General features: G+C 47.0%; 1 protein-coding gene across 1 annotated transcript in view; it reads left to right on the top strand.

The window, feature by feature from the left end:
• LOC140103864 (uncharacterized) overlaps window positions 1–24,208 on the top strand; it is a 112,557-nt gene that overhangs the window by 41,396 nt on the left and 46,953 nt on the right. The window contains exons 7-10 of the mRNA XM_072127151.1: window positions 3,589–3,633; window positions 4,746–4,814; window positions 5,227–5,271; window positions 23,923–23,967. Coding sequence (XP_071983252.1) covers window positions 3,589–3,633; window positions 4,746–4,814; window positions 5,227–5,271; window positions 23,923–23,967 — 204 coding nt within the window. The remainder of the gene's footprint in view (window positions 1–3,588; window positions 3,634–4,745; window positions 4,815–5,226; window positions 5,272–23,922; window positions 23,968–24,208) is intronic.

Raw genomic sequence — 24,208 nt, 5'->3', positions numbered from 1 at the left:
CACTTACCAATCCTGAGCCCGGTGCCGGTCGGACCGTCGGCCTGTGCAGCCGCATCTCATGGTGAAACGCGCGCCACTGCTGAACGCCGTGGGTACTTCCGGTCACGTGACCGGGTCATGTGACATTGCGGGGGAGGGTGCACATGACCCTTTGTCATGGATACATGACGCTACCGCTGTGGAGGACATCGGTCCTCCTCTGCAGGTAGAGCCCGGTTTGTGAGGTCAGCATAAATCGCTGACAGGATTGCGACAGACAGTGGGTATTGGGAAGTGAGATCCGCACAGGCTCAGAGTGTGAACCTATATGGAATTAATGCAAAATAGCCTTAAACTACGTGTTAATAATAGTTAAGGCAAAAAACGCGTGCTTGGTATATTCAACGATACAAATTGCATGTGGCCTCCAAGTATGTTTAGAATATATAGCAATACATGGTACAAATGCATAATCCATACACGTGCAATCTGGAGAATACAGCCATATTGGTTTACCATACAGGTAATGCTAAGAGTAAGATATAGCCTCTTGGGATGCAATGGTTAGTATAATGGACCAAAAGAAAACAGTAAGAAACAGTGGGTGAGCAATGGATCGACAGAGTGTAATGACCCTATTGCGCGTCGGTGGGGAGTAGAAAAGGCGGGGAGGATAAATGTAGCCCCCTTGGTATCTCTTGGGGACTACAAAAAGCAGGTAAATTGCAGTTGTTCGTTTAGCCCTCCAGGGGACACCGTTCCCAATCTGTATATCCACTTAGTCTCGACCTGCAGAATTCTTTTATTCCAGTCCCTACCTCTTGGTGGGTATGGTATCATGTCGATACCCACAAAACGTAAGTGTTTGGAATCACCCCCATGGTACTGTTGCATGTGTCTCGCTAAAGGTGTATCTCTGGTGTGTCTGATGTCACCTAGATGGTCCCCAATGCGTCTACGGAGCTCCCTGTAGGTCTTACCTACATATTCTAATCTACATTTGCATGTGGCTTTGTAGATGACACCTGTTGACCGACAGTTGATGAAACCCCGGATCTCAAAAGTTTTGCCTGTAACATTGCTACGAAAGGTTTTGGTGTTTAAAACGTATGGGCAAGCGACACAATTTTTTCCACATTTGAAGCAGCCATTGGGCCTACGATCCAACCAGGTACCTTCTGGTTTCTCCGGGACAAAGTGGCTATGAACCACCCTGTCACCAATGGATCGTCCCGTAAGTAAGTAACCAGAGGTCTAGGGCCCACCATCTCTTTGATGTCCGTATCCAACATGAGTACCGGCCAATGATGTTCTAATATGGACCTAGCCTCTTCTGCACCATTATCGTAAGTGGCGATGAGTCTAGATAATTGTTTGTCATCGTCCTTCTTCCTTGCAGTGCATTCAAAGAGCTCAGACTGATCAAAGTGCGCGGCTGGTTTAAATGCCGTGCAGAGTACCCTATCTGGGTACCCTCTCTCCTTGAATCTTTCCCTCAATTCATCTGCCTGATGTTTGAATTCTATGTTGGTACTGCAGTTTCTCCTCATGCGTAGGTACTGGCCCTTCGGTATTCCCCTACGGAGTGGAAGTGGGTGATGGCTTTCCCAACGTAGGAGGGAGTTGGTTGCCGTTAGTTTGCGGAAAATCGTAGTCTCCAGTGTCCCTTCTGTAGTCTGTAGCAGAAGGACGTCAAGAAAGGGTAGGCTATCAGTACTGATCTTGTGTGTGAACCGTAGCCCGATCTGGTTTGTGTTCAGACTCTCCGCAAATTTGACAAAACTCGCTTTGTCCCCCCTCCACAGGACGAAAGTATCGCCAATGTATCGAAGAAAGATCTCCGCTCTTTCAATACCTGGAAAGGGGATGTCACCATCTACAAAGCCACATGCGAATGTGGATTAGAATATGTAGGTAAGACCTACAGGGAGCTCCGTAGACGCATTGGGGACCATCTAGGTGACATCAGACACACCAGAGATACACCTTTAGCGAGACACATGCAACAGTACTATGGGGGTGATTCCAAACACTTACGTTTTGTGGGTATCGACATATACTCTGTCGATCCATTGCTCACCCACTGTTTCTTACTGTTTCCTTTTGGTCCATTATACTAACCATTGCATCCCAAGAGGCTATATCTTACTCTTGGCATTGCCTGTTGGGTAAACCGATATGACTGTATTCTTCAGATTGCACATGTATGAATTATGCATTTGTACGCTGTATTGCTATATATTCTAAACATACTTGGAGGCCACATGCAATTTGTATTGTTTAATATACCAAGCACGCGTTTTTTGCCTTAACTATTACCGTATTAACACGTAGTTTAAGGCTATTTTGATTAATTCCATATAGGTTCACGTTCTGAGCCTGTGCGGATCTCACTTCCCAATACCCACTGTCTGTCGCAATCCTGTCAGCGATTTATGCTGACCTCACAAACCGGGCTCTACCTGCAGCAGAGGACCGATGTCCTCCACAGCGGTAGCGTCATGTATCCATGACAAAGGGTCACGTGCACCCTCCCCCGCAATGTCACATGACCCGGTCACGTGACCAGAAGTACCCACGGCGTTCAGCAGTGGCGCGCGTTTCACGATGAGATGCGGATGCACACGCCGATGGTCCGACCGGCACCGGGCTCAGAATTGGTAAGTGACCATGGTGGGCGTGTATCTACTCCCATTTATATTCTGTTGCTCTATAAAGAAATTTATCCCCACTAGACCAGCCAGGGATCAGTTACCAGGCCTCCACACAGGACACCTGGAGGGTTATCCTACACTTGGAGATACCCATTATACATTACACCCCAGGGACATCCAATCACTATAGGAGTCCCTACACTACATTTTTTAGCATTTCTGCCAGAAATCCCTCTGATGAATCCTAAGAAGGAGGAAATGCGTCAGGGAGGGGGGATGCTGGGTGAGTAGTACAGGGCAAGATTTGGTACTGCCATTGTCAGGGCGGGAGTTCACACGCACTGGGATGAGGGACAGGAATAGGTGGCTTTTCTACTCCAACCGCCTGCCCCATCGCATGCAGATACCCCTCTGGATGCATCCCGGGACTCCCGGTCCTCTTCTCAGATAAGGTAACATAGAGCACAAATCTGATGTACCACTGCATGATACTCGGCATCTGAACTGGTAAGCCTATTACATCTTTCTATCACCAACATACTAGATTGCCGATTATTATCCTGCTGGTTCTCTATTTACCTTGTATTTTTTGAGGATACCTGTTTGCCATAGGTGTCCACACGTTTATTCGTAAACCTGTGCCGTCTTTTGTGTTTGATCACCATTGTTAGGGTGATGTTTTAAATAGGTGGAAATAAAGATTTATAATTCCCATAGAGAATGGCCACATATATATGGCAAACTGTCCATTCAGGTCTATAGGTGCACTGAAAATAACCAAGTCTATATACTTAGTCGCTCATGCACAGCAAACTCTATAGTTGGCCCAGCTGTGGCAATAGTAATTAAGGACCTGCACCTGAGGATAGGTCATGGATACATGAGATAGGAAAAACCTTTTAACTGACTAGAGCTATTGGGAAATGCCATTTAACTATTTATGTTTGCTTTCTAGGGTTCTCAAATTTCAAAAAATTTAAAACCACTTTTAGAGCTTTTGGTAAGTTTTAAAACTTCAAAATCACTGTAATGAGTACAGACCTAGCCACACAAAACAAATATGCCCATTTATAGACACAAATTCATTTGAAAAAGAATGGTCAGATATTTTTACACATACAGGAACCATCTCTGCCTATTTTCTTTATAAATGTAAATTTCATTCTTATCATGCTGTACACCAAACACTTGGTGTAAATGCAATGATAAATCTTCAGTGTATTGCACTGGAGGTTAAACCAGGCTGCTACACCCACCTCTATCATTCATAACCAGCATTGTTTGAACTCAATTAAACGGGTTTTCCCACTAATCAAGTTAGGCCCTATCCACTGGTGCCCTCTCCATAGCCAGTAAATCTTTGCGGCATATGTTATCCCCGTGATCGCCGCCGGCAAAGGCAAAGGGAGCAGCAATCCGTCGCCATGACAGCCTCGGGTCTTCCGAAGATCCGAGGCTCTCGTTTTAACCCTTTCATTACAATGTGCAATCAGCACACTGTAATGAATGAGGAGAAAAATCCCGGTATACTGTAGTATGGCAGTATATGGTAGAATCGATCAGACAACCTAGGGTTAAAGTACCCTAGGGTAAGCTAAAAGATAGCAATACTATAAATTAAAAAAAAATAATTTAAATTATAATAAAAAAAAAAAAATCAAATCACCCCCCTTTCCCTAGAACTGATATAAATATAAATAAACAGTAAAAATCATAAACACATTAGGTATCTCCGCGTCCAAAAAAGGAAGATCTATCATAATATAACAAAGTCTTTTCACTGCGTTTAACCCTGTAACAGAAAATAGTACCCAAAGTCAAAAATGGCACTTTTTTGCCATTTTGAAAAATATAAAAGATTCAATAAAATGTGATCAAAAGGTTGTACAATCCTGAAAATGGTAGCAGTGAAAACATCATCTAGGTGGGTGTTACCCGTTTTGGGATAGGGGAGGGGCCATGGATAACTAGATCAGTGACATCATTTTTAGCTATATAGACTATATATCTTGATGAGCACTGGCTGATTATTGCTGTCATATTATTTAGTTGTTTCTATCGCTAGTAATACAAGAAGGTAACACAAGTTTTATTTTCTTTATTTCTTCTTAGGAATACGCTGGTTGTATTGTGGAAGTTGGAGATGGCACTAATCGAATATGGGTGAAAAATCCTGATCCTGTTAGTATATCTGTTACTTACCTCTGTACAATAAGATCAACTGCAAGATATCTATAATTTGATAATGATAATATTGTAAGATCACTTGTATAAGTAACATATTTACCAGACAAATTTATTACAAGAAGAATTACCGCAAAGCTTGGAGAAAGTCTAGAAGGTTTAGTGCAGAAGGTTCTTGATTCACTTCAGGTGCCTCCTCTCTTTTGTTTTGCTGACCACACAAGTTTAGTAGACTGTCCATTCAGGTCTATAGGTGCACCGAAAATAACCAAGTTTATATACTTTGTCAATCAAACTCTACATTTGGCACACCTGTGAATTGGTCATGAATACACAAGATAGGAAAATCCCTTTAACTTATTAGAGCCTAAGGGAAATTCCCATGTAACTTACTACGTTTGCTTTCCAGGAACATCAAAATGCGGTAACTATAAACAACGTAGTGCAGCTCTTGGTAAGTTTTAAAAATTCAAAATCACAGAAATGAGTAGATACATAGTCACACAAAACAGATGTGTCCATTTATAGACACTTATTAACTGAAAATAGAATGGCCAGATATCTTTACATAAATATGTGCTAAATAAAAGTGAATTTCATTCTTATCGTGCTGTACACCAAAAACTTGGTACAAATGCAATGATAAATTTCCCCTGTATAGCTCTGAAGGATAAACCAGGCTGCTACACCCACCACTGTGCTTCATGTCTAGCATAGGCTCAACTCAATTAAACATGTAAAAATGTGTTTGCCCTGGGTTACCCCTATTGGTGGCTCCAGTAAAATAATATGAATGTATGTTGAGATGTATAGGGAAGAAATTAACCACTTCGGAATCTAGGACGCGGACCCATTTTTTCAAATCTGCCCTTTGTCACTATAAGTGGTTATAGCTTTGGAACTATAAGATATAAGACAATTTTGAGATTGTTTTCTTGTGACACATTGCACTTTAAATAATTTTTCAAAATGTTGATTATATCGTTTGTGTTTAGTTATGAAAAAATGGAAATTTTTTGAAAAATTCTTTATTTTCAAAGGTTGAAATTCTCTACTTTTGAAGTAGAGCATAGCACCCAAATAAATTCATAACTTACATTTCCCAAATGTCTGCCATGGTTTTTTAACATTCCTTATATTTTACCAGAATGTTATGAGGCTCAGAATTTGGGACCATATTTCACATTTTTTTTAAATCCCCAAAACCCGTATTTAGATGGACCTGCTCAACTTTCAAATGATTGTGAGAGGCCTAAATAATAGCGAGACTCGTAAATTACCCCATTATGGAAGATAGACCCCTCAATGTATGAACAAGCCCTTTTAAGAAGTTAGTTAACCCTTTACATGTTTTATAGGGGTTAAAACAAAATGGAAGTGCGGTCTACAAATTGTAATATTTTTTTGACAAAACATTTTTTTGGGGGGAAATTAAATATTTGCAATGGATTAAATGAAAAAGGCTCCACAATTTCTCCCGAGTACACTGATACCTCATATGTGGTGGTATCCTGCTGTATGAGCGCACGGCCGGGCATAAAATGGAAGGAGGCGCCATCCAGAGCAGATTTGCATTGTCAAATGGTAAAGGCTATAATTTTTTTTTTTTCTTATTTTAATGTGGACCTACAGGGGCTTATTTTTTTGCCACATGAGATGCACTTTTCTGGTACATCATTTTAGGGCATCTATAGCTAATAGGTAAGATTTTATTAACTCTTTGTTGGTGGAAGAAATGAAAATCATCTATTTTTAAAAAGGTTTTTTTTTTTTTTTGATCCATTTACAGTACCAGTAAATTATTTTTATTCTATGGGGCGCCATGATTACTTTATTTATATAGAATTTTTAGTTTTTTCCCAATTTTCCCAACGTGTGAACACCTATGGCAAACAGGTATCCTTACAAAATACAAGGTAAATAGAGAACCAGCAGGATAATAATCGGCAATCTAGTATGTTGGTGATAGAAAGATGTAATAGGCTTACCAGTAGAGATGAGCGAACATGCTCGTTCGAGCATTAGCGTACTCGAAACTGCTCGTTGCTCGGACGAGTATTTCGCCCGCTCGAGAAAATGGCATCTCCCGCCTTTTTGCTTTTTGGCGGCCAGAAACAGAGCCAATCACAAGCCAGGAGACTCTGCACTCCACCCAGCATGACGTGGTACCCTTACACGTCGATAGCAGTGGTTGGCTGGCCAGATCAGGTGACCCTGGAATAGACTAGCCCTTGCCTGCGCTGCTCGGATCATTCTCTGTCTGGATGCCGCTAGGGAGAGAGCTGCTGCTGGTCAGGGAAAGCGTTAGGGTGTTCTATTAGAATAGTGTTAGGCAGGAGTGATTCTACAAGAACCCAACAGCCCTTCTTAGGGCTACAATAACGTTTTATTTTACTTTTTTTTTGTTTTCTTGTGGCTGGGCTTGCTGGCATTAGTAGTGCATCTACTACCATATTGTGAGGAATTTGCAGTGAGGCTTGGGACCGTTGTGTTTAGCTCTTAGTGACACACATATCCATCTCAAACACCGAAGTGGGACAATTTATTAGGGGTTTGATTTCAATTAGGCACAGTCTGCCAGTTTCTTTTTATTTTACGTTTATTTTTTGATAACTCAGCGTCATCTCATCTGGCATAGCAGTGTGCTTTCATAGTTGGCTAGAAAATAGCCATAGGAGAATCCAAACGGCTTACTTAGGCCTACAATAGCGTTATATAGTTGATTTTTGGTTGATTTGCTGGTGGCTGGCCTTGCTGTAGTGCATCTACTACCATATTGTGAGGAATTTGCAGTGAGACTTGGGACCGTTGTGTTTAGCGCTTAGTGACGCACATATCCATCTCAAACACCGAAGTGGGACAATTTATTAGGGGTTTGATTTCAATTAGGCACAGTCTGCCATTTTCTTTTTATTTTACGTTTATTTTTTGATAACTCAGCGTCATCTCATCTGGCATAGCAGTGTGCTTTCATAGTTGGCTAGAAAATAGCCATAGGAGAATCCAAACGGCTTACTTAGGCCTACAATAGCGTTATATAGTTGATTTTTGGTTGATTTGCTGGTGGCTGGCCTTGCTGTAGTGCATCTACTACCATATTGTGAGGAATTTGCAGTGAGACTTGGGACCGTTGTGTTTAGCGCTTAGTGACGCACATATCCATCTCAAACACCGAAGTGGGACAATTTATTAGGGGTTTGATTTCAATTAGGCACAGTCTGCCATTTTCTTTTTATTTTACGTTTATTTTTTGATAACTCAGCGTCATCTCATCTGGCATAGCAGTGTGCTTTCATAGTTGGCTAGAAAATAGCCATAGGAGAATCCAAACGGCTTACTTAGGCCTACAATAGCGTTATATAGTTGATTTTTGGTTGATTTGCTAGTGGCTGGCCTTGCTTTAGTGCATCTACTACCATATTGTGAGGAATTTGCAGTGAGACTTGGGACCGTTGTGTTTAGCTCTTAGTGACACACATATCTGCAACATCCCCCACCGGGGCCTAGCCTTTTCTCGGGGCCTGGAGTCAGCCGGGACCCGCAGTACCTGAGTGGCTGGCGGTTGCGGCCTAAGCACGCTTGTGTCACGGTGCTTGGTATGGGGAACCGGAGGGCTGTCCTACAGACTGGCAGGTCTCCAGCAGGGTGGTGTTGGCAAGAAATGATGAGGGAGAGGCTGCTATAGCGTATCTCCCTGGGGCAACCCTTTGGTGTCTAGAGTATGAGTCTCTGTGTGGTGGACAGGGTGCCCGTGAGGGTGACAGCCGGAGTAGCAGGGACCAGACGGAGGCAGAGGTTGAACAGAAACACTTACAGTTCTTTATTGGAACCGACAGGAACATCAGCAACGTGCCTTTAACAAGATGGTGGAGTACTGGAGAGGTACTTGGAGGAAGCCACAGGATGTAGATCACTAGCCTGGATGCAGATGGCAGGCTGGGGAGGCAGCTGTGTCCTAATAGGAAGCTTCAGCTTGTCCTGGATTGCTTCAGGTATCACCCTTGAAGGTAGGATGATACCCCTTTCCTCACTAACTAGCTATTAGCTCCACTTCAGGCAGGGGCTAGGCTCTTCCTGCTCTGGTCTGGTGTGCTAGCTGTACATTAGCATATGCGACACGAGTACCTCCTGACTGGCATCCTTACCCATAGTATGAGTGGCATCCAGGTGCTAGCTCTGTAACACCCCCGGTCCCCGAAGGACCCGCAGTTTACAGACTACCCCCATGTGCAAACCTCGGTTTGGGGATTAAGGTAGCGGTCAGTGTTTCACAGAAAGACGGTCCGACACAGCCACACTACAACCTGTAAAGCCTATGAAAGGGTTAAGGCAGACTACTGGCATATATTCTGACAGTGTGCAAACGGTAGGTAAATTCACATTGGCTTAGGAGCCCAATGGGTACACATCTTGAACGTTACAAACGTTACAGGAGGTAGGCTACTCAGGGTAGCAGAGTAAAATGTCTCTTTACCTGAAAAGGAAAAGGCATAAAAGTGCAGGCATAATGTCCATACCTAAAAGGAAGGCACTAAGTGCAATATAAGAAGTCAATGGCAATAGCAACTTTTCCCTGGAGTTGGCAAAAGTCTCACAGAAGGTCTTTAATGACAAAGTCCATCTTCTGGGTACAGCCCTTGATGTGGGGAAAAGTGCAGTAAAGAAGCAAAGGGTCTCCTCTATGTGTAGAGGGACAGAGTCCTTTGGTAGGAATCTCTGCTGTGGCAGAGGAAGGGGTGCTATCATAGCACAAGACAGTAGAAAATCTCTTGACTGAGATAAATAAGGGTAAGAGTCTCAGGACAGTTTCTGGCTCTTTAGGGAAAAGAGGAATAAATACACATATATACACATTGTACAGTACCTGAAGTGGGCTACAGCCCTTCAGGGGTTAATCAGATGCATCGCTGGGTTTAGCAGGGACAGGTTCCAGCTCCAGCAGGGAATCCTGTGTATCCTCAGCGGTAGAAGGTTCCGGCTGGGGACACCCGGTGGCAGTAGCGGGTACTGCAGGTGCAGCAACATCCTCCTGACCTTCAGGGGGAGGAGCGTTGTCGCCCGGGATGTCGGCTGTTCCAGCCGGGGGCTCAACTGAGCCAGGGACCACAGAGGGGTCCAGCAGTAAATAAATAGGGGCCTGCGGCAGCGCCGTGGCTCCCTCTAGCTCCGGTTCTTCTGGGGCCGGGTCATCACCCCATTGGTAACCGGCAAGTGGAGAAGTAGGCCTCGTCGGAACCTCCGGACAATGTTCAGTAGCCTGGATGTCTTCTCCCACAGAAGAACTACGGGACCTGGCAAGGCTCCCGTCAGGGGAGACAGTGGGGGTGGCACCCTGGATCATGCCCGGCCCATGGATGGCAATGGGACCCGTACTCACGATTACCGTGGACGGAGCATTCACGTGGGTCACCGCCCGGGGACTCGCAGCCGAGGAAGAGGAGGTGTTCGGGGATTCCGGCCACTCGTCATCCTCATACAGCTCGTCATACGGTGGGTAGCGGTCCTCATCGGAGTCGGGGATCCGGATCACACCAGCAGCCCATGGTCCTCAGGGGCCCTCCTGCAGGGAGAACTCAATACACTCTCCTGGCTTCAGGTTGTGCAGGCTCTCCGGCAAGTCAGGCCTCTTAACAGACCGGCGGGGAATAAATACCTCCCGTCCGGTGTAGTCTTTGGTGGCGAAGCCATAGCCGCCTTGTTTGTCGAAGAACCGGACCATGCAGGTGGTGCGGTTCTTTTCCACCCAGGCTCCAGCTGCAGACCGGCCGGCCATGTAATGCTGGGCCTCCTTCTCGCGGCGTCGCTTTTCTGAGACAGCGTCTCGGAGTCTCCGGCGGACGGCCTCACCTCGGCCTCGAGGCTTCGGAGGTGCCGGTGCTGGGGCTCGTGGCTCTGGTGCAGGCTCGGATCTCCGTGTTGGTCGGGCAGGTGCCGGAACAGGAGCAGGAGCAGCCGGAGGATCAGGAACCGTCTCAGCAGGGCTAGCAGGCCGAACAGCAGGGACAGTAGGCCTTGTAGCAGGTGGCACAGCAGCAGTAGGCCCAGGCGCTGGCTCGACAGGAGTCAGGGCCTCCCCACGTGGCGCCTCCACGTGGGCCCGCGGTACCGGCATGGTAACCGGGAGAGGCACGAGGAACCGCCCGGGTGGTAGTTGGTACTCCGTCACCGTCTGGACATACCTCCTGGTGACGAAGGCTCGGGTCAGTCCTCGATGCAGCCGGTGCCCAGCAAAGGGCCTCCGGACCGGCTGCGCAGAGACCACTACCATGGTCTCTAAGACTTCATAAAACTCTGGACACTCCACAGGAGGGAATGGCGGAGGACCCCACATGGTGCTGACCTCACAGTCCAAGATCCGCATGAGCTCTGGCGTTTTGTTGAGGCGGGGCAGGAAGTCCGCGTCGCGCCAGAGGGAGGAGTCCAAGTCCTTCCCGCCAAGAGCTGTGGCGGGCTCTAATTTTTCCTGCGCCACAGGAGGCGGGGTTCGCGCCCTTCGCGCGTGGGTGGAGCTCGGTGTGTCGTCTGGGTTTCCCGCCAGTGAAGATTTTGGCGGGCTGGAATTACTTGCTGCGCCACAGTTTCTGAGGTAAAATCTTTAGGCGCGGCAGCGCCGGATGTAGCAGAGCTGGTACAGTTCTTGCAGGGATTAACCTCTTGAGTGCTGGAGCGGCGCTCGACAGCACGTGGCAGCGTTAACACAGTTCAATCCAGAAACACACAATCACTTGGGCCTATACCCGACTGGCAGCAGGGTTAGGCAGCACAGTCTTTAATAAAGGAAAGTCTTTAATGCCGTAATAAGGCACAGAAGTATCAATCCTGTTCGTGACGCCACTTGCAACATCCCCCACCGGGGCCTAGCCTTTTCTCGGGGCCTGGAGTCAGCCGGGACCCGCAGTACCTGAGTGGCTGGCGGTTGCGGCCTAAGCACGCTTGTGTCACGGTGCTTGGTATGGGGAACTGGAGGGCTGTCCTACAGACTGGCAGGTCTCCAGCAGGGTGGTGTTGGCAAGAAATGATGAGGGAGAGGCTGCTATAGCGGATCTCCCTGGGGCAACCCTTTGGTGTCTAGAGTATGAGTCTCTGTGTGGTGGACAGGGTGCCCGTGAGGGTGACAGCCGGAGTAGCAGGGACCAGACGGAGGCAGAGGTTGAACAGAAACACTTACAGTTCTTTATTGGAACCGACAGGAACATCAGCAACGTGCCTTTAACAAGATGGTGGAGTACTGGAGAGGTACTTGGAGGAAGCCACAGGATGTAGATCACCAGCCTGGATGCAGATGGCAGGCTGGGGAGGCAGCTGTGTCCTAATATGAAGCTTCAGCTTGTCCTGGATTGCTTCAGGTATCACCCTTGAAGGTAGGATGATACCCCTTTCCTCACTAACTAGCTATTAGCTCCACTTCAGGCAGGGGCTAGGCTCTTCCTGCTCTGGTCTGGTGTGCTAGCTGTACAGACTCCGAAGAGTCTGTACTGGAGAGACTCCAGTCTGCTTCTGAGCTACTGCTCAGCTAACTGCTCTTCTAGAATATTCTGGGTCAGGGGTTTTATTATCTCCCCTTGGTCAGGTGGTGGCTGCTCCTCCAATTACCTCTCAGCTCACAGAGACAGGATGTAACACAGATCATTGGATACTAGACTTTTACATCATACTCATATTAACTTCTGCCTTGCCAGGCAGGATTACCCACTGCAATGTCCCCTGTGTGATGTGGTGACATGCTGTGGGGCTCATTGGCAAGCACTCCTTCGCCATTGCATCGGCGAGGGTGTTGCATATCCATCTCAAACACCAAAGTGTTTTTTTGATAACTCAGCGTCATCTCATCTGGCATAGCAGTGTGCTTTCATAGTTGGCTAGAAAATAGCCATAGCAATAGGATAGCATCGTTTGGTTTAAAAAAAAAAAAAAAAAAAACACAAAAAAAAAATTAAAAAAAATTTACAGTTATAACTTTCATTTTCAAAATGTTTAACCCGAGGGCTAGGGGTAGAGGACGAGGGCGGGGACGTGGGCGTCCAACTACTGCAGGGGTCATAGGCCGTGGTCCTGGGCGGGGTGAGACACCACCTGCTGATGAGGGAGCAGGAGAACGCCGCAGAGCTACACTCCCTAGGTTCATGTCTGAAGTTACAGGGACTCGTGGTAGAGCACTGTTGAGGCCAGAACAGTGCGAACAGGTGATGTTGTGGATTGCCGACAATGCTTCTAGCAATTTGTCCACCAGTCAGTCTTCCACGCAGTCCACCCATGTCACCGAAATCGGCATTCCTCCAGCTCCTGCACCTCAGCCTCCTTCCCCCCAGTCTGCCCCCTCCCAGGAAAATTTGGCATTTGAACTGCCATACTCTGAGGAACTGTTTTCTGGACCCTTCCCACAGTCACAAACCACTTGTCCGGTTGCTGCTGAGCTCTTTTCCGATGCCCAGGTTTTACACCGGTCGCAGTCTGTGGGTCATGATGACCTTCTTGACGTAGTGGAAGAAGTGTGTAAAGAGGTGTCCGACGATGAGGAGACACGGTTGTCAGACAGTGGTGAAGTTATTGTCAGGGCAGGAAGTCCGAGGGGGGAGCAAACTGAGGGATCGGAGGATGATGAGGTGACAGACCCAAGCTGGGTTGATAGGCCGGGTGAACACAGTGCTTCCGAGACGGAGGCGAGTCCTATAGCAGAACAGGTTGGAAAAGGCAGTGGTGGGGCCAGACGGAGAGGCAGGGCCAGAGCTGGTGCATCAGATGACCGACGGACTGTGGTGTGCAACCTTTGCCAAACCAGGATCAGCAGGGGTTCCACCACTACTAGCTTAACTACCACCAGTATGCGCAGGCATATGAATGCTAAACACCCCACTCAATGGGGCCAAGCCCGTTCACCTCCGGCTGGGCACACCACTGCTCCTTCCCCTGTGTCATCTGCTAGTCAGCCCCCTGCCCAGGACCACGGCCCAAACACCTCCCGTGCGAAAACCCCATCTTCGCCTCCACGATCCTCCACAGCATCCACCAGCGTTCAGCTATCCATACCCCAGACGCTGGAGCGCAAAAGGAAGTATAGCGCAACCCACCCACACGCCCAAGCCCTCAACGTCCACATCTCCAAGTTGCTTAGCCTGGAGATGCTGCCCTATAGGTAGAGACCGAGGCCTTTCAAAACCTCATGGCGGCGGCCGCCCCTCGGTATTTGGTCCCCAGCCACCACTACTTTTCCCGATGTGCCGTCCCAGCCCTGTACAAGCACGTGTCAGAGAACATCATCCGTGCCCTGACCAACGCCGTTTCTGACAAGGTCCACCTGACCACGGAAACGTGGACGAGTGCTGCCGGGCAGGGCCACTATATATCGCTGAGGGCACATTGGGTTAACTTGGTGGAGGCTGGGACCGAGTCTGACCCTGGGGCTGGTCACATACTGCCGACGCCGAGTATTGCGGGGCCTACCTCGGTCCAGGTCTCTCAGGCCTACTATGCCTCCTCCTCCTCCACCTCCTCCTCCTCCGAATTACCATCCGTGGGCATGGCACCATCAGTCGGTAGCTCTAGGCACAGCAGCAGTGCCGTCGCTAAGCAACAGCAGGCGGTGCTCAAACTGCTGAGCCTAGGCGATAAAAGGCACACCGCCCAAGAGCTATTACAGGGCATCACGGCGCAGACCGATCTGTGGCTGGCACCGCTGAACCTGAAGCCAGGCATGGTTGTGTGTGACAACGGCCGTAACTTGGTGGCGGCTCTGCAACTCGGCAGACTGACACATGTGCCATGCCTGGCCCATGTGTTAAATCTGATAGTTCAGCGTTTCCTCAAGACATACCCCAATCTGTCTGATTTGCTCACGAAGGTGCGCTGCATCTGTGCGCATTTCAGGAAGTCCAGCACAGATGCTGCCACTCTCAGGTCAGCGCAGCGCCGCCTCCAACTGCCCGCTCACCGACTGTTGTGCGACATGCCCACGAGGTGGAATTCAACATTAACCATGTTATCCAGAGTTTACCAGCAGCGCAGAGCGATTGTAGACTGCCAGATGTCAACTTCCACCAGAACTGGTAGTCAGGTCAGTCAGCTTCCTCAAGTCTACAATGAGGAGTGGACGTGGATGTCTGATATCTGTCAGGTGCTGAGTAACTTTGAGGAGTCAACACAGATGGTCAGTGGCGATGCCGCCATCATCAGCCTCACCATCCCGCTGCTTGGCCTCACCATCCCGCTGCTTTGCGCTCGTAACAAGAGACGGAGGAAGAAGATTCCCTTGTTGATAGCCAAAGCACCCTTAGGTCTGTTTCTCAGCGCATATCGGAGGAGGTGGAGGAGGATGAGGAGGAAGAGGAGGAGAATGTTGGCGAGACAGAAGAGGGGACCATTGTTCAGTCCTTTACTGTTCAGCGTGTATGGGCATAAGAATTCTTGCGCGTTGAGACTCTGGCGCATATGGCAGATTTCATGCTAGGCTGCCTATCCCGTGACCCTCGCGTTCAAAGAATTTATTCCAGCACCGATTACTGGGTATTCACTCTCCTGGACCCACGGTACAAGCAAAATCTTTACACTCTCATCCCAGGAGAGGAAAGGAGTGTGAGAATGCATGAATACCAGCAGGCCCTGGTGCACAAGCTGAAACAGTATTTCCCTTCTGACAGCGCTAGCGGCAGAGGGCGTACTTCTGTGGGACAAGTAGTGAGGGAGAGTAGGCGAGCAGGCAGCTTTTCCAGCACTGGCAGGGGTACGCTTTACAAGGCCTTTGCCAGTTTTATATCACCCCAGCAAGACACTGTCACCTGTCCCCAGTCTCGGCAGAGTAGGGCTGATCTTTACAGAAAGATGGTGAGGGAGTATGTAGCTGACCATACCATCGTCCTAAATGATCACACAGCTCCCTACAACTACTGGGTTTCAAAGCTGGACATGTGGCACGAACTGGCGCTATACGCCTTGGAGGTTCTTGCCTGCCCTGCCGCTAGCGTGTTGTCCGAGCGGGTTTTCAGTGCAGCTGGTGGCATCATCACCGATAAGCGTACACGCCTGTCGACTGACAGCGCTGACAGGCTGACGCTTATCAAGATGAATAAAGCCTGGATTTCTCCGGATTTTCATTCTCCACCAGGTGAAAGAAGCTCAACCTGAATAATGTATGCACTCCTCCTCCTCATTGTCCTCCTTCTCCTCCTCTTTGTACACTAAAGCAGAGGAAACTGGCTATTTTTTGCCAGGGCCAACTGGCTCTAGCTATAGTACTCTATGTATTTAATTTTTCTGGAGGGCCACCTACCCGGTCCTCTGTTTTAAGCAATTTTTGGGAGTGCCACATACAGGCACTCAATCTATTTAATTTTTCTGGAGGACCACCTAACTGCTCCTCTGGTTTGAAAACTTTTTTGGACTGCCACATACAGGCACTATCCAAATTAAATTGTCTCCATAGCAGCCTCCACATGTCGTCTTTTTAGCTGGCTCCACACGTTGTCTCCATTGCTACCTCCACACGTCATCGCCATAGCTGCCTCCAAAAGTCGTCCATATAGCTGCCTCCATACATGGTCCCCTTATCAAACGAGCTGTGTCAGGCAGAATTTTGGGTTGTTTTCATGGATTCCACATCAAACTTGTTAACTTTGTCGCCACCCTGCTGTGTAATCCACAAAATATACTGGCAAACTTTTATCATTTACCAATATTATTTCAGCGCTTCTTGCGCATCTGTTTACATTCCCCTCACCCGCCATATCCCAAACTTATAAGAACGCTACTACACTTGATCTTATACAAAAGGTTCTTAGAAGTGCTGTTTGGGGAGTAGCTTAGAGCCTAGAGCCAGCTCGCCTGGCAGCGGAGCGCCAGCTCCATCCCAAGATCCAACTAACATAGTTTTAACTGCAGCACCTTTAATCTACTACTAGTTCACTGCCTCCATACATGGTCCCCTTATCAAACGAGCTGTGTCAGGCAGAATTTTCAGGTGTTTCACCAGATACATAGTGGAACGCGGCCTATCCGTCGCCGCCATGCTGGAGACCTGAAGTTGCAATCATAGCAGCGCAATATGGATGCCCCATACTGTCGCTCTTAATCATGGAACCATTTCCGTAAAAACAATTAAAAATAGAACCACTATGCTATTCCATTATTCCTAGGTGAAATATTCAAACGACCCGGCCTGCTTTGAAAATTATAATTTTTTCAAAGTAAACGCTTCTGGCCCCCAGGCCCATTTTGGGTGGGGAGGAGACGAGAGACAGGGGCTTGGACAGGCGAAAGCTCGCCTGGCAGCGGACCGACAGCTCCATCCCAAGATTAGGCAGCCTCAGAGGCATCCATGCATGCTGCCCCTGCTGTTTCCTGTCCATTTTGCCTCCACGATCCTCCACAGCGTCCACCAATGTCTCCATGTGCGACTTTCAACTGTCTATACCACAGACGCTGGAGCATGAGAGGATATGCAGCACATCATCCCCTTATCAAACGAGCTGTGTCAGGCAGAATTTTCAGGTGTTTCACCAGATACATAGTGGAACTCGGCCCATCTGTCACCATGCTGGAGACCTGAAGTTTCAATCATAGAAGCAATATGGATGCCCCAGTAGTCACTCTTAATCATGAAAGTCGTCTCCATGGCTGCCTCCCCATGTCGTCCCTTTATCAAAAGAGCTGTGTCAGGCTCATTTTTCGGGTGTTTCACCAGATACGTTATGGAACTTGGTCACTATGTCGCCACCATGCTGTGTTATCGACTAAATATACCGTCAACCTTTTGTTCACATAGGAAATCATTTCAGCGCTTCTTGCTCACCTCCTTTGGTGAAACCTGAGTCCATTTAGGGAATGTCGCCATGACACTCTCTAGCCTGCTGCCGCTGCCTCTTCGTGCCGTCCCTTATAGTGTCAGGGTCAATTATTGGATTTTTTTGATGCTATCTAGCCTCATTCGGTCACTCTGTCATGGCCATGCTGTTGCCCATAATTTTGGCATAATGGTGCGAGTAAGCAGCCTCAGAGGCATCCATGCATGCTGCCCTTGCTGTTTCCTGTCCATTTCCGTGGTGTTTCCATCCTTTTCTGAGGTTCCCAGGTGTTTGGCCAAGCTTTCCTGTGCAGACCCTTGGTTCCCTTGAAAAATGCTCGAGTCTCCCATTGACTTCAATGGGGTTTGTTATTCGAGACGAGCACTCGAGCATCGGGAAAAGTTCGTCTCGAATAACGAGTACCCGAGCATTTTAGTGCTCGCTCATCGCTACTTACCAGTTCAGATGCCGTGTATCATGCAGTGGTACATCAGATTTGTGCTCTATGTTACCTTATCTGAGAAGAGGACCGGGAGTCCCGGGATGCATCCAGAGGCGTACCTGCATGCGATGGGGCAGGCGGTTGGAGTAGAAAAGCCACCTATTCCTGTCCCTGATCCCAGTGCGTATGAACTCCCGCCCTGACAAGGGCAGTACCAAATCTTGCCCTGTACTACTCACCCAGCATATTTACAGAAAAGGCCTTAGGCCTCACTGAAACTCTTTAGTCATTAAAATTTTACTTTTATTATTGTATTCTTAAAAAGTGTTGTCGATTACAACCACTTAAAGTAAATTTTTAGCTTGGACAATTGCCTGGTTATGTTAAAATTATGCAGACCATCATGGAGACTTTCTTGTGTGGTACACCATGATCTGAGGAGGACTGTATTTAAGATATTATAGGATCTTTGAAGTGTAGGCTGCAACACCAATAGGTGTCAGTGTTGTGCTATTTGTCTGACGGTGTTTGTCAAATTATTTTCTTAGTGATAACGCTACAATGTTGCAGCTCTTAATGTGACTGTTCTATGATTAGATACAGTATCAGTTCATTGAGCCATCGCACATACCGTCCCATGCACACATATGACCCTGGTGTTACCCTTGCAGTTTCTGCGAATACATGTTAAAACTGAAAGAATTTTCCGACAATGAGAAGACTTACACTATCCGGAAGTTCCTGAACTGTAAGAGCACCTGTGTTATCTACATAGCACAGTGTGCCTGTCCTAAAATATACGTGGGCAAAACAGTTCAGGAGCTGAGTAGGAGAATCTCGGCGCATCTTAGTACAATCAGGACGGACAAAGAAACATCTTTGGCGAAACATGTTAAACTGAAGCATGGAGGCAATATGAACCATCTAAAATTTTGGGCTATAGACCAGATTAAGATAGGCCCTCGGAAGGGTAACGTAGATAAATTGTTGCTTCAATTGGAAGCTCAATGGATAGAGCGGTTAGAATGCTTGAGTCCAAAAGGCCTGAATGAAGGCTTTACTTTTTCCGCATTCTTATAATATCTCTCCATCTTTTCTGCATTCTCATAATTTTTCTCCATATCTAATGCCAGGTAGTATTTTTTCCTGGCTTTTACATCATGTCTGCAATTATATATGATATACCTTCCCTATCGACCCTTAATGAATGTAAACTCTTGTTTCTATCATCAAGAGCTCTTAGATCTCTTGAAAATTAATTGTTTAAATAATAACCAACAAGAACTCAACCACATTTATTATGACATCAAGATGCGCCAATAACATGATGATGGACTATCAACACCAAAACTAAATAATAACCAACAAGAACTTAACCACATTTATTACACTAGACTCTGACACTAACACTATGATGGACTATCAACACTATGGACATGGACACTATGGACATCATTAAAACTTTAGTTTTATTATTGTATTCTTAAAAAGTGTTGTCGATTACAACCACTTAAAGTAAATTTTTAGCTTGGACAATTGCCTGGTTATGTTAAATAGCATCGATATATGGACTCAGTCAATCGTCCACATTTCCCTCTTTTTTTCTGTATACTCACCCAGCATCCCCCCTCCCTGACGCATTTGCTCCTTCTTAGGATTCATCAGAGGGGTTTCTGGCAGAAATGCTAAAAAATGTAGTGTAGGGACTACTGTAGTGCAGTTTCTCCTATAGTGATTGGATGTCCCTGGGGTGTAATGTATAATGGGTATCTCCAAGTGTAGGATAACCCTCCAGGTGTCCTGTGTGGAGGCCTGGTAACTGATCCCTGGCTGGTCTAGTGAGGATAAGTTTCCCTATAGAGCAACAGAATATAAATGGGAGTAGATACACGCCCCCCATGGTCACTTACCAATCCTGAGCCCGGTGCCGGTCGGACCGTCGGCGTGTGCAGCCGCATCTCATCGTGAAACGCGCGCCACCGCTGAACGCCGTGGGTACTTCCGGTCACGTGACCGGGTCATGTGACAATGCGGGGGAGGGTGCACATGACCCTTTGTCATGGATACATGACGCTACCGCTGTGGAGGACATCGGTCCTCCTCTGCAGGTAGAGCCCGGTTTGTGAGGTCAGCATAAATCGCTGACAGGATTGCGACAGACAGTGGGTATTGGGAAGTGAGATCCGCACAGGCTCAGAACGTGAACCTATATGGAATTAATGCAAAATAGCCTTAAACTACGTGTTAATAATAGTTAAGGCAAAAAACGCGTGCTTGGTATATTCAACGATACAAATTGCATGTGGCCTCCAAGTATGTTTAGAATATATAGCAATACATGGTACAAATGCATAATCCATACACGTGCAATCTGGAGAATACAGCCATATCGGTTTACCATACAGGTAATGCTAAGAGTAAGATATAGCCTCTTGGGATGCAATGGTTAGTATAATGGACCAAAAGAAAACAGTAAGAAACAGTGGGTGAGCAATGGATCGACAGAGTGTAATGACCCTATTGCGCGTCGGTGGGGAGGAGAAAAGGGGGGGGGGGATAAATGTAGCCCCCTTGGTATCTCTTGGGGACTACAAAAAGCAGGTAAATTGCAGTTGTTTGTTTAGCCCTCCAGGGGACACCGTTCCCAATCTGTATATCCACTTAGTCTCGACCTGCAGAATTCTTTTATTCCAGTCCCTACCTCTTGGTGGGTATGGTATCATGTCGATACCCACAAAACGTAAGTGTTTGGAATCACCCCCATGGTACTGTTGCATGTGTCTCGCTAAAGGTGTATCTCTGGTGTGTCTGATGTCACCTAGATGGTCCCCAATGCGTCTACGGAGCTCCCTGTAGGTCTTACCTACATATTCTAATCCACATTTGCATGTGGCTTTGTAGATGACACCTGTTGACCGACAGTTGATGAAACCCCGGATCTCAAAAGTTTTGCCTGTAACATTGCTACGAAAGGTTTTGGTGTTTAAAACGTATGGGCAAGCGACACAATTTTTTCCACATTTGAAGCAGCCATTGGGCCTACGATCCAACCAGGTACCTTCTGGTTTCTCCGGGACAAAGTGGCTATGAACCACCCTGTCACCAATGGATCGTCCCGTAAGTAAGTAACCAGAGGTCTAGGGCCCACCATCTCTTTGATGTCCGTATCCAACATGAGTACCGGCCAATGATGTTCTAATATGGACCTAGCCTCTTCTGCACCATTATCGTAAGTGGCGATGAGTCTAGATAATTGTTTGTCATCGTCCTTCTTCCTTGCAGTGCATTCAAAGAGCTCAGACTGATCAAAGTGCGCGGCTGGTTTAAATGCCGTGCAGAGTACCCTATCTGGGTACCCTCTCTCCTTGAATCTTTCCCTCAATTCATCTGCCTGATGTTTGAATTCTATGTTGGTACTGCAGTTTCTCCTCATGCGTAGGTACTGGCCCTTCGGTATTCCCCTACGGAGTGGAAGTGGGTGATGGCTTTCCCAACGTAGGAGGGAGTTGGTTGCCATTAGTTTGCGGAAAATCGTAGTCTCCAGTGTCCCTTCTGTAGTCTGTAGCAGAAGGACGTCAAGAAAGGGTAGGCTATCAGTACTGATCTTGTGTGTGAACCGTAGCCCGATCTGGTTTGTGTTCAGACTCTCCGCAAATTTGACAAAACTCGCTTTGTCCCCCCTCCACAGGACGAAAATATCGTCAATGTATCGAAGAAAGATCTCCGCTCTTTCAATACCTGGAAAGGGGATGTCACCATCTACAAAGCCACATGCGAATGTGGATTAGAATATGTAGGTAAGACCTACAGGGAGCTCCGTAGACGCATTGGGGACCATATAGGTGACATCAGACACACCAGAGATACACCTTTAGCGAGACACATGCAACAGTACCATGGGGGTGATTCCAAACACTTACGTTTTGTGGGTATCGACATGATACCATACCCACCAAGAGGTGGGGACTGGAATAAAAGAATTCTGCAGGTCGAGACTAAGTGGATATACAGATTGGGAACGGTGTCCCCTGGAGGGCTAAACGAACAACTGCAATTTACCTGCTTTTTGTAGTCCCCAAGAGATACCAAGGGGGCTACATTTATCCTCCACCCCTTTCCTCCTCCCCACCGACGCGCAATAGGGTCATTATACTCTGTCGATCCATTGCTCACCCACTGTTTCTTACTGTTTTCTTTTGGTCCATTATACTAACCATTGCATCCCAAGAGGCTATATCTTACTCTTGGCATTGCCTGTTGGGTAAACCGATATGGCTGTATTCTCCAGATTGCACATGTATGAATTATGCATTTGTACCCTGTATTTCTATATATTCTATACATACTTGGAGGCCACATGCAATTTGTATCGTTTAATATACCAAGCACGCGTTTTTTGCCTTAACTATTACCCTGTTTCCCCGAAAATAAGACAGTGTCTTATATTAATTTTTGCTTCTAAAGAGGCACTAGGTCTTATTTTCAGGGGATTCTTATTTTTCTATGAACACGAATTTACATTTATCGTTGAACAAAAAATCAACTTCTCTAACTTCTTTATGACTCTCCTAACTCTTGTGACTACATTTTTATTGGTATCATTGGCTCCAATTTCTAATGTTTAGTAAAAGAACTTTCCATAAATGACCCTTGTTATCCTGTTAGCTGCTGGTATCACGTTTGCAGCACAACAACCAGTGATTTACTTCCATGAATTCTTCTCCATGTCACATCCTTCTGCAGCATCTAAAAGATTTCCATATACTAATGTATGGCGCGGGGTGAGCTGCTGCTATGGCGGCCGCTAGTTCTTATTTTCAGGGGAGGCCTTATATTTCTAAGCCGGAACAAAATTGTACTAGGTCTTACTTTCGGGGGATGTCTTATTTTAGGGGAAACAGGGTATTAACACGTAGTTTAAGGCTATTTTGCATTAATTCCATATAGGTTCACGTTCTGAGCCTGTGCGGATCTCACTTCCCAATACCCACTGTCTGTCGCAATCCTGTCAGCGATTTATGCTGACATCACAAACCGGGCTCTACCTGCAGCAGAGGACCGATGTCCTCCACAGCGGTAGCGTCATGTATCCATGACAAAGGGTCACGTGCACCCTCCCCCGCAATGTCACATGACCCGGTCACGTGACCAGAAGTACCCACGGCGTTCAGCAGTGGCGCGCGTTTCACGATGAGATGCGGATGCACACGCCGATGGTCCGACCGGCACCGGGCTCAGAATTGGTAAGTGACCATGGTGGGCGTGTATCTACTCCCATTTATATTCTGTTGCTCTATAAAGAAATTTATCCCCACTAGACCAGCCAGGGATCAGTTACCAGGCCTCCACACAGGACACCTGGAGGGTTATCCTACACTTGGAGATACCCATTATACATTACACCCCAGAGACATCCAATCACTATAGGAGTCCCTACACTACATTTTTTAGCATTTCTGCCAGAAATCCCTCTGATGAATCCTAAGAAGGAGGAAATGCGTCAGGGAGGGGGGATGCTGGGTGAGTAGTACAGGGCAAGATTTGGTACTGCCATTGTCAGGGCGGGAGTTCATACGCACTGGGATGAGGGACAGGAATAGGTGGCTTTTCTACTCCAACCGCCTGCCCCATCGCATGCAGATACCCCTCTGGTGGCTTTTCTACTCCAACCGCCTGCCCCATCGCATGCAGATACCCCTCTGGATGCATCCCGGGACTCCCGGTCCTCTTCTCTTCCACTCGTCTGGGGCGAGGACCCGTGCTCTCCAATACTCAGCGTCCAACACGTGGTCTGAGCTGAACTTTCCTCCTTACCATGAGATAGGAAAAACCTTTTAACTGACTAGAGCTATTGGGAAATGCCATTTAACTATTTATGTTTGCTTTCTAGGGTTCTCAAATTTCAAAAAATTTAAAACCACTTTTAGAGCTTTTGGTAAGTTTTAAAACTTCAAAATCACTGTAATGAGTACAGGCCTAGCCACACAAAACAAATATGCCCATTTATAGACACAAATTCATTTGAAAAAGAATGGTCAGATATTTTTACACATACAGGAACCATCTCTGCCTATTTTCTTTATAAATGTAAATTTCATTCTTATCATGCTGTACACCAAACACTTGGTGTAAATGCAATGATAAATCTTCTGTGTATTGCACTGGAGGTTAAACCA

This window comes from Engystomops pustulosus, chromosome 10 (assembly GCF_040894005.1).
Source record: "Engystomops pustulosus chromosome 10, aEngPut4.maternal, whole genome shotgun sequence".
Taxonomy (NCBI): domain Eukaryota; kingdom Metazoa; phylum Chordata; class Amphibia; order Anura; family Leptodactylidae; genus Engystomops; species Engystomops pustulosus.
Note: the sequence above shows the minus strand (reverse complement) of the source record. Positions and strands in the feature narration are given on the sequence as shown.